At 37.3% G+C, this 15387-nt stretch overlaps 2 protein-coding genes across 2 annotated transcripts in view; one reads left to right on the plus strand and one right to left on the minus strand.

Moving 5' to 3' along the window:
* Positions 1 to 534: 534 nt before the first annotated feature.
* Positions 535 to 2092, plus strand: LOC108908188 (UPF0602 protein C4orf47-like). The gene is made up of 5 exons (XM_018712125.2): positions 535 to 643; positions 699 to 831; positions 1208 to 1447; positions 1525 to 1741; positions 1830 to 2092. The coding sequence occupies exons 1-5, from the start codon at positions 535 to 537 to the stop codon at positions 2082 to 2084; spliced, it is 954 nt and encodes a 317-aa protein (XP_018567641.2). The 3' UTR covers positions 2085 to 2092.
* Positions 2093 to 2233: 141 nt separating this feature from the next.
* Positions 2234 to 15387, minus strand: part of LOC108908289 — a 33148-nt gene continuing 19994 nt past the window's right edge. Inside the window, exons 8-13 of the mRNA XM_018712294.2 lie at positions 11181 to 11265; positions 10175 to 10357; positions 6807 to 7007; positions 6355 to 6566; positions 5950 to 6304; positions 2234 to 3112 (exon numbers count right to left, since the gene is read on the minus strand). Of these exons, the coding sequence (XP_018567810.1) occupies positions 2787 to 3112; positions 5950 to 6304; positions 6355 to 6566; positions 6807 to 7007; positions 10175 to 10357; positions 11181 to 11265 (1362 nt within the window). The 3' untranslated portion in view covers positions 2234 to 2786. The remainder of the gene's footprint in view (positions 3113 to 5949; positions 6305 to 6354; positions 6567 to 6806; positions 7008 to 10174; positions 10358 to 11180; positions 11266 to 15387) is intronic.

Genomic DNA, 15387 nt, shown 5'->3' on the forward strand with positions numbered 1-15387 from the left:
TTTTTATCGACGTCTTTGATCACATTCTCCTGGCCTTTCGGATATTTCGGCCCCACCCACGTTGGGCGCCATATCTATTTCACCATCAATGACATGAGCAAAATCGGCATTTTTACAGAGTTCCTCTTGTGGGGATTTGTAGTAGATATTTGAACAAAATTCGGTCTAATAAAAGGTATTCTTAGTTGACATAGCTAGAAGCATCCGTTTACGAGAAAAAAGTGGGGTTTAACTTTGCAGTGCTGGCAACAAGTAATCGTTAAAAAAAATCAAGACCATAGGTCACCTACGTACGAGTTTTATTGTCAATAATTTTAAGTTAACTTGTTCCTAATATTTAGCTTTTCCTAAAATCTCGTTTTTAATTATCAATGGCATACTAATTGCCATTAAATAGTTTCCATCTGTCATTGCACCTGTCAAGTGAACGTGCGTCACCGTCCATGTTGCCTAGTTAATCCTAAAACTGCTGTAGTACTTCAAAATTGTTTTACAATTAATTAAGACTAAACTTTTTCAAAATTTTCCATGAAAATGGCGAAAGCCCCGGAATGGGGCAATCAGTACGGCAAGCCCGACTTGGAGCGGCTGGGGCTGTTCTTAGAGATGCCCTACATGAACGGAAAAGGATACGTCTTCCCAAGTAATTATAGTGCTTAAGGCGATACCACGTTACCGATTTTCTTCGACATTTCTAGAGCTCACTCACGATAAGGGCAAACGTATGTTGGGAGAGGGGCCCAAGACAAAGACTGGAAGGCAGGACTGTTACTTCGACAAGGAGTTCAAGAGGCTGTTCGTCGGAGAAGCTCTCAAAGGTCTACGGAAAGCGTACGTAAATATGTAGACCAAAATCAGTTCTTGGTAGTAAAATTATGCCACAGCAATAAAAGTTTTCATCGTTACAGTTTTGCATCATAAACTTACTAGCACATTCGTAGTGGTAGCTGAAGAAGTGGCCCTATGATATTTCCCAATCTATCAGTTGGCTACAATCGAATAATTCCTCTCCAATTTTTAAAATATTACCTGGTTCTAATAAATCATGGGTACGTTTTGCTCCAAAGCCAAATTGGTGCCTCTGGTATCAATTTCAATGGGCTTAACCTCCCTCGATCCACTACCATTGTTGTTCCTTCATCAGAAATTAAAACTGTACTAATACTTCTGGTCCACGAATAAAATTATCATTCCAAAATATTCACAGACCTCCTCCAAAGTTTAAAAATGTGTCAAATGTGCCGTTTATGCCCCCCGGACACACCAAAGTCCATTCGACGCCTGGCGATCACTATGGAACGTTCGGTGGGAAACTGGATGCATTCAGCAACATTGCCAGAAAGAGACCTCCGTACAAACACGAGCCCGGGCAGTTTGTTACCAATCCGGGAAGAAAAGGAGGACCCGGTTACGTGAATATTTGCCTGAACAAGTACCCGGAGCATAAGTAAGAAAAATTAGATTATTGGGATATTTCTGAAGGTGTTTTATTGTACAAGCCTTATATTTTTGTTATTTTTCAAGAGACGATCGCTACGGAGTCAAGCTGAAGACGAAGGAGTATGGGAAGCTCTTGGATGGTCCTTTGAGAACAGTTCATTTCCCTAAACCGTTCTTTGGACCGAATCCCTTCAAGGATCCAGAGAAAATGAAGCCAGGACCTGTCTACGTCAGACCGCAGGAGAAGCCGGTTAAGGTCATTCCTCCAGGAATAATAATTCCCACAGGACCAACCAAGTGGGTGAGTTGTTTCGAATAAAAAAGCGCGATTGGAAAGACGCGCGAAAGATTCAATTAACTATGAACGTTGCGATTCCTTTCGTTTTCAGCAAGGTGGTTGTCACGCTGGTTGTTTCGACAAATTCCCTGAACACAAACCTGAAAAATACGTCACCTACTACGACCTGATCAAGCCCCAGAAACACAAAGGAGACGTGTTCTATCCTCAATCTATGGCGGAGAAGACGTACTACACAACATCCGTCATCAACGAAAATCTACGTTTCAAGATGAACCTCAACAATAGCGCTACGTACGAACCTTCTTACATAAACCATATGGTTGGTCCTAATTTTATTCGGTAGGAAATAAAGTCGGGATAAATTTCTTATGTTGTTTCTGTACAAGTTTGTCTTCATTTGGTGACCAAACATTCGGAGGTAACTCTGGAAATTGAGGAATTATTACCCACGGAAACAGCCACCAAAAGGATTGGGAGGAAACAAAAATCCAATAACGATAAAGTAGGGTTTATTATAATTCAACATTTCCATATTTTACAGTAACATCAATTGCAATAAAACTTGGTACAAGCTGATCAATTCACTGCTTTTATAAAAACACTGAATGTTATTAATAGTGACTCAAAAAGGTTATGACAGGACGAAAACGGTTTCATACATTGTGGGTGAAGAATTCTAACCTCATTCACTAAAAAAAAAAACAACGTGGTAACAGGGTGAGTAGTTCTAAAAAATATACAATCAATACTTGTGAAGACTGAATAGCAATTTCTCAAACCTTTCTTCTTACATTAAAATTTTCAATACGATGTAGACTTTGGTAGAGCCCTCACCAAAGCTATGGCACTACAGTGTTATTATTAGTAACCTTTATATACATTCAAATAAATATTCAACACAAATTAAAATGACCTGATAAGTCGAAGGTACCGCTCGTCTCAGATCACGATCCCAGTACGGGGATCGAGTTGAAACGGAGCAGCTCTACAATCTAGACGCTTATCTTAACCCAAAACAAATTAAAAACGACGTGTACGAAACAAATTAAAAGTCAGAATATGGCGACTTTGGCTTGTCGAAGGTGATCGGCTTGTAGATGCTTTTGACTCCACCCCATCCCCTTGGAGCTGTGTTGTAGTTCTGCAGGTTGTCGTAGTTGATTTTCCTTGATGGTAGTGGTGGTGGTATGTCGTTTTGCGTCGGTTGGTAAGGCTGGGGGGAGTAGCTTTGCTGAGCGTTGTAAGCGGGTGCATAGAGGTTGGGCAATGGTGCGTCGCTCTCCTTCGGTACGAAGACTTGTGGCGGGACGTCTGGTTTGTAGATCGGCGACAGAGGGGCCTTCGGCTTGGACCTCGGGAGAGTGCTAGAGCCTGAAACACAACCTCAGATTACATATAAAAGTACCACAGTAGACAGACATACAAATTCCAAGACAAGACATGGAAGGGCAATGCAACAAACTCAGTTTTGCACATACTTTCATGGACGTGAAAATATTCCTACAACAATACTTTGACGTGGCACATGAAGTGAAACCAACAAAAGCTTGCCTTCAAGTTGCAGCTCGCTATTGAATTGGCCGTTGCTCCTTTGCACCGGCTGAAAAGCGGAAGCAGAGTGGATCTTAAGCTGTGAGGATTGGGTAGCGTAAGCGCAAAACGAACTGTCTTCTGACTGTTGGATGACTTGCATTTTAGAAGCATCCGGTGAAAAGTGTTGGTTCTCTACTTTGGAATTAGCAACGTAAAACAAGTTATCGAATTCTTCTTCTGCGCTTTTCAAGAACTGCTCCTGTTTTACGTTGCTGCTTTGGGTTCTCTCTTGTGATACCACTTGGTGATGCTCTTCAACAGACTGGAACTGTTGAGATTGCACCGACTCGCATGTTAGCGGCTTGGTACATGGTTTATTTGTGGAACTTAATTTTTCGACGACATCTGGAAGGGGCTCGCGTATTTGTTTGTACCTTAAAGAAGGCATAACCGATTGTTCAAAGTTTTGTATGAGCGATTTCACGGGTATTTTTCTATATTCTTCCTCTTGTTCCTCCATAGCCATATATTGTACTTGTCCAGTAATCGTGGTGTTACCATTTTCCTGTCCGCCAAAACTGGTTAATCTAGGATCAGGCCTCAGTAATGACCAATTTTGATTTTGGACACACTGCTTTTGAAAATTTTGTATGCTGTTATTTACCTGTGTCAGCGTCGCGGGTTCGATGTATAAATTTGTCTTTCCGTTCGCTTCTTCTGCTTGAATGAGTTGAAAGTCAAGATTGAATTCCCTTTCTTGCTGATAGTAAATTTTCTCAATTTCCTCGTTCTCGTTCGGACGAATCACTTCAACTTGGGCTCTCTCGGTGGTCTTACTTTCCGTAGCTAATTTACCGTTTTTAATATACTCTTCTTGCGAATCGCACTCAGTTTTCTCTATTTTAATCCTCGGTTCGGGCCCGTCTCTTCTGTCCACGTTTCTGTTAACTTCTCTAGATCGCTTTCCTTGTATGGATTTCTGTTTGCCAACTAAGGCTTTTTTAAATTCAGAATTTATATCCAGTTGGCCGAACAAAGGTCTCGCACCAATGATGGCTTCGGGAGGTTTCCTGTACCTGCGTGGCTCCTCCTCCACATCCATTTCTTCTTTCGGTGGGGATTTTTTCTTTTCTTTTACTTGTACTTTGCTCTGTTTTTCTTCCGCTTTCTTACTAAGATACTCGTCAACATCCATATTTATATCTGGTAGATTTGTTTTTTCAGGTGACGCTTTATTAGAAGGTTGTTTGGGATCTTCAGTAGAGGTGTTGCTCACAGCAGCTTCCTTTTCTTCGGTCCCTTGCGAAGAAGGGTCTGCTGTAACACCTTCTCCAACGCCATTCTTTGTGTTCTTCGACTCATCACTTTTATCTTTCGTCGCGGTAAGAGTGCACTCCTTGTCGCTAGTTGTTTGTTTCTCGTGAGCCAATTTGCAGTACTGGCTTATTTGTTTTTCAGCGGCGTCATAAGCGGTTTTTATCTCCTCCAATTCGTTGAAGCAACCTTTTTGCGACAACATAACCTCACTTTTATCTTTGTCGATTGAAATTGCCAGTTTCTTCATTTGTTCCTCACATCTGGGATCTTTGGGTTCCATCTCAACTGTTTCGACGATTACTTTTGTGAGTGGTTTATCTTCTTTAGTTTGTTGTTCTTTGGGTGGTGACTCTTCAGGTTTGGGAACAAAGACGCGAAAAGGAGAGCACGACCTGCTGGCGTTGAAGTGTCCCTGGCTCTCGAAAATTTCCGACTGCAAGGATCTTACGTTGGAAGACGTTGAGTTCGAAAATGTGTTTTCTACAACCTTGTGCTGGATATCGGCTAAAGCGAAATTAAATTCTGGTTTGATAGGGGGTGGATTGTATTCAGCTAGAGGATCCTTCAAGATATATTTCTTTTCCGATAAAGAAACCGGGGCAAACGGCTTGGTGGGTATCGGTCTGAACATGTTTGTTTCTCTTTTACCGTCCAAATATTTCGATATGTCTGGTATTGAGGGAAATGGAACCTCCTCTTGTTCTCTTTTCTGTTCCCTCGTTGCTTCTATTTTCGTGTGAGCTATTTCGTCGCTATAAGTGTCTTTGTAACTATTATTGTTTACTTCTACAGCAGATTCTATCATAAAGGATTCTGGAGTGGTTCTTAGCTTAACAACATCTTTCTCCACCACCTCGGGCGTCAGGGTAACATCGACTATGGACGGGAATGGCGATGAAGGTCTTAAAGTGGACTCAATTTTCTGTTTGTCTTGAAATTTCGCTACGTCTTCATCGATCAATTCCGACTCTAGTGTTACGTCTGGTATGATTGGGAATGGTGAGGTAGCCCTCGCTTGTTGTTTCCTTGCTAGCTCTTCTTCAGCTTCTTTCACAGGATCTAGTTTTGGTTCTAGAAATGTTGGAGTAACGGGACGAATGACGTTTGTTGCTCCGGCATCTTTTAGTAAACTGGAATCAGTGGTAACATCGGGTATACTTGGGAATGGTGACGTTGGTCTCGTTTCGATGGTTGGCGTGCGCAGGATATTAGTTAAAGCGAGATTGATGCTACCTGCATTAATAAATTAGTTATTATAATCAGCAGTGTTAGTTCTTTTAATAACGAGAGTATTTTACAATTATGATATCTTGTTTTGAAGCAATAACAACGTACGGCTATTTTTAAACGTTACTCACTGTACTGTTGAGGCTTTGGAACTGGACTGGAGTTCCAAGCTTGGGGCAGGGTGGGTTTGTACACATCCACGCCGGTGGCGCCCTTCTGCAGGTTGTCTACGATCCTGTTGATGCTGCTACTGTTGTAAGCGGGGTTGTGGGCGTACATCTTGGGTTCGGTGGGCTTAGCTCCCGTCCAGGTTTCAAGGGAGTCGTCTCTTAAGGCTGCCTCGTAAGAGTTGACGGCGGGGGCCACGATGTTACCCTTGGTGGGCCAGATGGGCTCTTCCACGAAGGCCGCGTCCACCGAGCCTGTCTCCAAGGCAGCGTCCCAAGGGGATTTCACTAGCTTGACGCGGGGGCGCGCGAACTTTTGCTAAAAAAATAAACTTTCATTATGAACATCTAATAAATGCAATAACTTACTTGGATCTCGTCTAGTTTTTCCTTGTGCTGGATCCTCTGCGCTGTCTCTGGCAAGTAGCTGGGAGGTGGAAAACTACTTATTGGCGGGAGAGGCGACAAGAGAGGAACAGGGGTGGGCTCGATGTCTGGTATTGGAGTCTGCCTAGTGCCGTTTGTCTCCGCCACCACCCACTTCTCTGAGCGCTTACGCCTTTTCGCGAATAATTCAGCGCCTGTGGAAAGTCGGAAAACGAGATTTGAATTCACAGGAACAGTTGTTAATATATTATACAAGGTGTCCCATTTATACTTCAAAATATAATTGAGAGGTAAGTTTGTCTTGGAAAAATAGAGGGGGTAGTTCATACCTCCACTATTAACTAACTCCTCATTGCTAAATAAAAATATAATTCGACAAATTATTAGACAATCAAACTTATATTTCCATAGGTCTAAGCCTTGTCACAGAATACCTTTGCCTTTTGGTGAGTTTAGGTCCTTCACGATTTCCAAGCAGACGTCTGGCGAGAGGGCTGTTTCGATCTTGTATCCTTGCTTCCTCAGAGAATTGATGTCTTGAATTTGCCCATATGGGTTCATAACAAGTTTCAGGGGGTCCTTAGGCTTGTCGCTGCCATCTGTTCCTACTTCACTGCCATTAACTGTTGCTCGTCCTACAGGCAAGACGAATTTATTGACGACAGAATCATTTAATTTTTTTTTAATCTTATAAATAAATACAGCCCGTCATATAAATTCAAATATAAAATATCTTGGGAAAGGAAATTAAAGAGTTTTGAAGCTTCCGCGGTGTCAAGAAATTAATTTCAGTTTCTTAGAGAAACTTTTCCATCGAGAAAAACATTGTATTAAAGAGATATCCATAAAATGCATGTTTGTAATGGCATAAAGTAATACGCCGTTCCAGGTTTTAAATTGGCCTCATAGCTGGGTTATATTTACAGTTAAAAGAATTTGGCATAGGAATAGCGAACATGCTCGCAAAATACATTTAAAGCATACCAAGAAGCAATTAGATTTATATTCTAGGAACGTTGTTCTTTTGTCATTTATAAACTATATTTGTTCGTCACGAAATGAATGAAAGAATACAAGGAATTTGCAAACTTTGAAAGTATCTTTAATGGTAAGCAGAATATAATTCTGTCGATGTTGCAAAATGATGCTTAAAACTAATAATATATATTTTTAAAACCTCTTGAGAACCCCTAAAATCGCATCATTCATAAAGGAGAGGTGGAGTGATAGTAATCAGTTCAACAAATGGTTAAGTGAAGCAATTTATTTCTCTAGATTTTTAATTTTAACTGTTTTCTTCTTGTGAAACGACTGTTTGGTGAACAACAGTGAATTCAAGGACATGGTTGTAAAATATGGTGCCGCTGGTATCAAATCTTTATGTGCAGCAATTTGTGTAGACATTGTTAATCGAGCCAGCCGAGCTATCGATGCAGTGAGCGGTTCTAAAAATGTTTGTTCGTATTATTGTGGTAAGTTCTAAGTGAAAAAAGTTCTATTCTACACTGGATATCGCTACAATATTCACTACGTGAAGATTTCAATAAGTTTGCGGACGATGCAGTCACCCTATATATTACGTCTCCGTACAAATATTATAAATTTCGCATTTTTTTCAACGAACATTTTTATATTTACATTAACATGGTCTCATATTAAAATTTATGTTATTCAACGTTGTAGGTTTATTTATTTTACTTTAAATGACAGACTTGGCAACTCGAAAAAATTATTGAATAATAAAAAAATCAAAGAGAAAGTCGTTCTATTTTCTCAGCACTTTCAGCAACATTTTTCTCCTATACAGGGTGAATTCGAAACTAGTTAAATAAGAGTTATTTTAATTAAAATTTGGGATCTGATTGTGAGTTTGGATTCGTACTTTGTTATGATTTCTGAATTAATTACTCATAGAAATCGTAAACTGGCAAAAAAATTAATTTAATGTTTTTAAAAATAAACCAATGTAGCATATATCTCGAAAATGTTAAAAAATTGTAACACGTTAACTAATTTTCATTGCGTAGTTTTCTAAAAATACTTTTTGCAGCCACTCTGTGTTCAAACTTTATGCTATTTTTGCTGGCACGTATAAAACGTGGTGAAACTTGAATTCATAAATAAACGTGTTAATATTTTTGATTTTAGACTTTAAAATTTTATTACTTCTGAAAGTAATAAAATCTTGTTAAATTGACAACGCACCAACCGGCAAAAACGCGTTACTGAAAACATGCTCTAACGTGGACAGTTACAGTGACATACAACATGAAAAATACCACACTTCAACTAACCTTCCTCGTTACGCAAATAATCTTATTTACAAATCTAAATCCGAAAGTGGAGTAAAATCTGGTAAGTAAACCTTTACCTCGGTCGTTTTGTATTTATAGGAACAGAGCGGTTTTTATATAGCGTGCATTATTGATTTTCGGAGCTACGCAATATGCCGATAGCGGATAGCATGCAGTACGTCTGTCTGTTTGTACGGGCGGGCGCGGGTTATCTGAAGATATTTTGGTGCTGCGGAGGCCGAGTTACACAATCCTGGACGAGAGTGGCGAGCTGCCAGCTCCATTTGTTTCTTACTTCCGGACGAGCTGCGGGTCTGTTTCACTTATACACACCAGATCAGATTCAACTTCAAAATATAGTTGGAGAGAGAACGCAACTGTACTTTAGTAGAATTTTACTTCTTCCCATCTGATTGGACAAGGAATATGTTGATGTTGATGTATCAGATGTGATAGGCGTATTTAGAAAACAATTTTTGCAAAAAATCTACTGATTACTTTTTTTGGGAAAGGTTAGCTTAAAATTGTTTTAATTTATTCCAACCAAGTCAACACGAGTGACCATTACTCACAGAAAAACGAATTGTCATGATCATTGAAGAACAACTAGCAGCGGGGGCCCAAGTAAAATGATTAGGTTTCGCATAGAAACTATATTTATTAGCCAAGAAACTACAATCAGCCACAAATTCCGATGACTGAGTTGGCTGTTTAGGTGAAGATCCAAAATCTACAGAAAATAAGTTACTGTATCCAAAGTATGTAATCAGAAACTCTGAGAATGATATTCAATGCACCATGGTATATGGTTGTACCATTTGTAGAAGACAAAATCCATAGAACCACCAGAAATTATTTTGGTGCACTATAAAACCATCCCAATCAAGGAGCCAATCTGTTGAAAGGTCCTCCTCAAATTGCAAGAAAATTAAAGAACGTTTGGTCAACGGATGTTTTACGTTATTATTTAATTTATAATTAAAAAAAAATGTTGTTTCAGATGTGTTAGTTTGATCGGCAATTCTGTTTGTGTATGTTATCGTCAACAATATCTAGTATCTACTCTTCTGCCTGCAGGATAACACCTGTTGTTCTAGTCCTCATTCTGGGTGAGAAATAGCACTTAACATGAATATAATACAATTGTTTAAGGACATAAATCATTAAAATATATTGTTGGTCAAATGAACATATAATAGAAATTTTCTACACATATACTACAAATTATTATAATTTTTTACCGTTAGTAGAAAACTTTTTTAGGGACGACATAAATTTTATGACTTTAGAAAGACTATAACAGTAACGCTAGTAAAAACAACGACTACCTGACGATTAACTATATATGAAGAGAGTGCAATTCGGGAAACAATAAAAACAACAGAAAATAAATCATAACTGCATACCGGGCATCCTCACTGCAGAATATTTACGACTTCTTTAAGACTTGTTGTCTAGATTTGGTTTAGGTATAAGAAATATAACAGAATTAAATTTGGAAGACTTACCTTCTCCCTCGTGGACCCACTTCGCTGATCTCTTCATTCTGTTCACGTACATGGACTGACCTTTGCTGCTCTTGTTGCTGATGTCACACAAGGAACTGGATATCCTTTTGGCTAGCTCCACTTGGTCTTCCACCGTCGGGTGGAATCCCTTCTCGTAAAAGGCAGATGATGCGAACATTTTTCCTAAAAAAAAATCGTACATACAATGCGCTGGAAAAAATGGTTTACGGATGTCGTCAAAAAAAATAAGGTAGAAGAAAGTAGTAGTAGATGCTCAGATTACGATTATGTTGGGTACCAGGGAATATCGGAGTTGATGAACTTGCGACGAAGAGATTTGAAACAGCTTCCGGGATTTGTAGACGATTTATGATAACATTTGAAGTCTTTCATCGTGAATCGTTTCAAAAGAAGAGGTTAATAAATCATTTGGGAAAACTCGAAGATTTGGTACGGTCTTAAAACCCTTCAAATATTGAAAACGAATAAATATTGTGAGTCAATTTTGCAGGAAACCGATTCTGTAACAATCTCTTGATTGCAACGTCCACATGCAACGCATCCTTTCGACGATAATTCTATTTTCGCGTTTACAATAAATTACAGAGAAATTATTTTCTTTCCTTGGAACATTCAAGAAAAATAATCTCCGCCCAACCAATGCTACATAAATATTTTCCCAATGTGTCCGGACTTCATAACAAATCCATAAAACCGCGATTACCATTTTTTCAGAGCACCACGATACCAGGTTCCAATATTTATGAAATATACCATTGCCAATGCTGAAATATTACGTTGTAGTTTTATTCGTCTTGTGCTTGTAGCAGATTAAAATATAACAAGGAACATGAGAGGATGTTCAGTTTTAGATATTCGATCACGTTCTATATTTATCGGTATTTTTTTCTAAATATAAGTGAACACATCTAAGAACTACACTTTATAACCACAGTACGGAACTGTTGTTAATTCATATTTAGATGCTAAAATGTTAAGGACTCACTGTTTTTAGGCTGAATCTGGTCTCCATCTGCAGGTGTGAAGATTTTCTCCAAGTTGATAGGTTTTGGCGGAGCAGCATTTTCATCCTGAAAAAATATAAGACTTAAGAGTCTTGTACACCGATGCAAATAAAATTCTATACGAAACAGTTGGTACAGATAAATAAATAAATCAGTTTTAAAAATAAAGTAACATGTTGTGGATATAAACTAATGACTGTCTGGCTTTTCTTGTGCAAGCGTTGAAGGATGTTGTTGATCTACGAATATGTTTCTGTGCCTCACGTTAAGAAATAGATGATGAAAACAGAAAACTTGCTATTATCTCGTTTTACAGGAAGTGAAAGAACATGACGACACTCCTTCAACTTTGATCTATATACGTATATAAGTAGTTTTAGAAGTAACATCAAAGTATATTTTTGTATTCTTATCTTATCCCTTATCTCGAAATATGCTAATTTATTAATTTCCATCACAAAATCTTATAAAAAGTAGGTAAATAAGGAAAGAATTCTTTTCGACCTACTTAGATTTAAAATGTAAGTTTATATTTGCTGTTGTTCGTCTAAAAATACAACAAGGAATTACGTGAAAGGTATATTTAGAGACACCAAAACGTTATTGGAAGATCATTAAGACCGATTTTGTCAGTTTAAATAATAAATTAACCTATTAAGCAAAATACATAGTTAAAAACAACATTTTAGGCAATTGCGCATCAAAAGATTTCACTGGTTATAGGAAAAGGACAGTTCAATTTGGCATAACTTTTTTATGTTTTGTGCAAAGAAATTGTTCCATCCCGCAAACAAATACATTGTGGATGGCATAGATATTTCAATTTTACTTTGCAAAATCAGTATAGTTTGTCAGATATTAATATAATGCATAAATTTTTTAATGCCTGTGACTCTGTGGACTAATACCCCGATCAGTATTGAATTATACCCGCAATATCTACCGGGTCCAATTTATTAATTGATAATTATTTATCCTCAGAATTTCATAGGCGAGTCTACAGACAAATCATCCATCTATTTTTTTATGTCTTAACTACAGACCTTGAATTTTTAAGAATATATTTTTGCTTATTATCAATATATTATTTACCCTTTTTTTAAAAATAATATAATTTTAACGAGTATTATTTAAAATCGATGGTAAACCAGAAAATGTATAACAATTTCATTATGATCCTTAAAAAATTCGCTTAGTCGATATACAAATTTGCCAACCAGTGACGGAAATACAGGGAGATACTATCATCAAGAAACTGGAAATTTTGGAAATTGAAACCATTTTAAGTAACTACATTAGGCACATAAATTAAGAGATATAAAAAAAATAAAAAATTTTGGGTGATTTTCAAAGAGCTGTAACTTGCAGGTAAATGGTCGTAGATAGAATGAAAATAAAGGAAATTCTGCATTTTAAAAATTTGTAGCGCCAGCAGTTGTTGAGTAGCATTTTTTAAAAAAGCAAAAATTTTTTTTGGTAATTTCATCACAAAGCTCTTTTAGATAATTTAATTATCTTCAATTTGGGCGGTTCCGGTACGATTATTTGAAGCTTCAATTTCCTTTATTTTGATTTTCTTTATTTACTTATATTATATTTTCTTTATGACCATTTCGCTCCAAGTTACAGCGAAAATCTTTCTTTGAAAATAATCCAAAATATTGGGATTTTAAATTTAAAATATTAAAACCTTTAATACTTGAATAAATAAAAATTGCACGAAAAAATATGGGAAATGAAATTTTAAATAATGAAGAGCTTAAAGTGACCATTGGTGTAGGAACATTTTTTCTGAGGGATAATAAACCCCTTAAAAATTTATAATTGTTATGCCAATAATTCTTTAATTTCTAGAAAAACTTCTTACAATTTCTTGTGACACGAATGTTTTTTTAATATACTTTCGATTTAGTCGATTATGTCGAAGGATTATAACTTAAAAAAAAATATTTGTAAGTTGTTCGTCTTCTAAATAGAATGGAATATTCTTTTTTAGATACAAAAACAAAAATTAAATGTGCTTATCCAATTTCCAAAATCAGTGGTATCGAAATTCAGGGGTTAGTTACAGTATGCCCCATCGTCTCATTGACAAATTTGTGTATTAACAATTTTTTTTATAATTAATGTGATATTTTCTAAATTTCAACATCCTGCGTATCGAAAACGAGGCTTTCTACGACTTGAGTTCATATAAACATTTTTTCTTAAATTTGAGGTGTTTTATCACAATTTGGGACACTATGTATATTTGATTTTGTTTTGTTGGGTTGAATCTTCAAATAAATGCAAATCTAGACGCATAAGAGCGTAAAAAAAGTATTGGTGTGACAGATTGAACGTCTGAAACATAAGCTGCTTTGGACGTACTTCAAATCGCACGTGCTTTTCCGACTTTCTGCTGCTGTGCTTCTCCGAGCAGCCGTTCACCACCCTCTCCCTCGACTCCTCTTCTCTGCTCTCACTCACGATACAAATCTGACCTCCAAGGAACATGCTGGTTTATACAAAAGTACAAAAATAAATTGCGATTGAATCCGTTCGGGTACACAACGGCTGGCATAACTTCAAAAAAGCTGCGGTTTTATCCTCCCGGCACGAATATAAATCTAAAACGCGCTTATTACCCGCACTGACAATGTTTCAGGAATGTTTCGGATGCTGGCTGAACGAATGAAAACTGGAATGGTACTGAATGGACGCCACGGGTGGATCTAGCGCTACACATTTGCTCTCATGTTGGCCGTACTGGTTGCGCGTCGGTCTCTAATGCTTGGAATCCTAAGCCATCAGCGGCTAGTTGAACACAAACATGTCTGTGCCGGTCAGGGTTGCCCCAAACTGAGATGCTATTCCAAGAAAAGAATAACCCAATAAAGTCCTGTTATCGGAACTACTGTAACAATTTACCGAGGCAGGGGCGTGCCTTGAAATTTTGATAAATTAAGTAGATGTAAGCTGTAAAAAATAGTTACTAATAAACTTCTTCCAATTTTTTTTTTGGGAATGATTTTCCCTTTTTCTTTAGCAGTGTGCGATGCTTGCTAAGCTACGTACGACCTAACCGTAAAACGGTCTCACTTTTAAAACGCCATGTTATTTTACATCCGCAAATACTTCACTTATTATTTCACATTCGCGGTTGTGAGATAAAAGTGGTCGTGAAGTAAATAAGAATGTAAAGTGAGGATGTAAAATAATATAATATAAAATATCGCGTTTAAAAAAATCAGCAAGTCGTAGTTTACCAAGTAGATCATCACAGTTAATTTGACAAGGCGAATCATTCGAAAAAAAATACATGGCACACTGAATTGCATATTAAAACAGCTGAACTCGTTACGAGGAATGTCTCAAAAGTGTCAATGTTATTGTTCTTTTACATTTACTGAGAAATTAAGTAAATGTAAGCTGTAAAAAATAGTTACTAATTAATTAATTTCCTTTGATGTTTAGTAGTGTGCAATGCTTGCTAAGCTACGTACGACCTAACCGTAAAACGGACTCACTTTTAAAACGCCATGTTATTTTACATCCGCAAATACTTCACTTATTATTTCACGCCCGCGGTTGTGAAATAAAAGTGGACGTGAAGTAAATAATCACGTAAAGTGAGGATGTAAAATAATATAACATAAAATATCGCATTTAAAAAATCAGGAGGTCGTGGTGTACCAGGTGGATCATCACAGTTGAATCGATAAGGCGAATCATCCGAAAAAAAATGCATGGCACACTGAATTGCATCATAAAACAGTTGAACACTTACGAGGAAAGTGTCAGAGTTATTGTTCTTTCCTTTAAAACTATCATAAAGTCTAAACATTGCCCAGTGGCGTACCCAAATCGTTTGGCGCAGAAAAAATAATAACAAAGTATAAAATAGAACCTTGCCAGATATTTATTTAGAGCAAATTTATGAAATATTTGGAATAAATTTCAACTCAGAAACTAAGTGCAAGGTAATTTGCCACTGGTAATAACTAAGGCGCGACATAATATTTCATTAAAGCGTTCATCTATTAGTGCAGTCATTAACGACCGACTCAAAAGCAACAGATCTAAAGAGGAGCACGTGTATAAATAGAATTTATCGTTACTGGATATTGAACCACAGATTTCAGCGTTTCAGTAGTATAATGAACGATAAATTTTTATGTGTCGTAACGTTTTCTGATCCGTACATTT

Source organism: Anoplophora glabripennis, unplaced genomic scaffold (assembly GCF_000390285.2).
Source record: "Anoplophora glabripennis isolate ALB-LARVAE unplaced genomic scaffold, Agla_2.0 scaffold18, whole genome shotgun sequence".
In the NCBI taxonomy this organism is placed as follows: Eukaryota; Metazoa; Arthropoda; class Insecta; order Coleoptera; family Cerambycidae; genus Anoplophora; species Anoplophora glabripennis.

Coding starts and splice junctions, on each gene's coding strand:
- LOC108908188 (XM_018712125.2), top strand. CDS start 535: ATGGCGAAAGCCCCGGAATGGGGCAATCAGTACGGCAAGCCCGACTTG. Junction 832..1,207: donor CTCAAAGGTCTACGGAAAGC/GTACGTAAATAT, acceptor AAATATTCACAG/ACCTCCTCCAAAGTTTAAAA. Junction 1,448..1,524: donor AACAAGTACCCGGAGCATAA/GTAAGAAAAATT, acceptor TTATTTTTCAAG/AGACGATCGCTACGGAGTCA.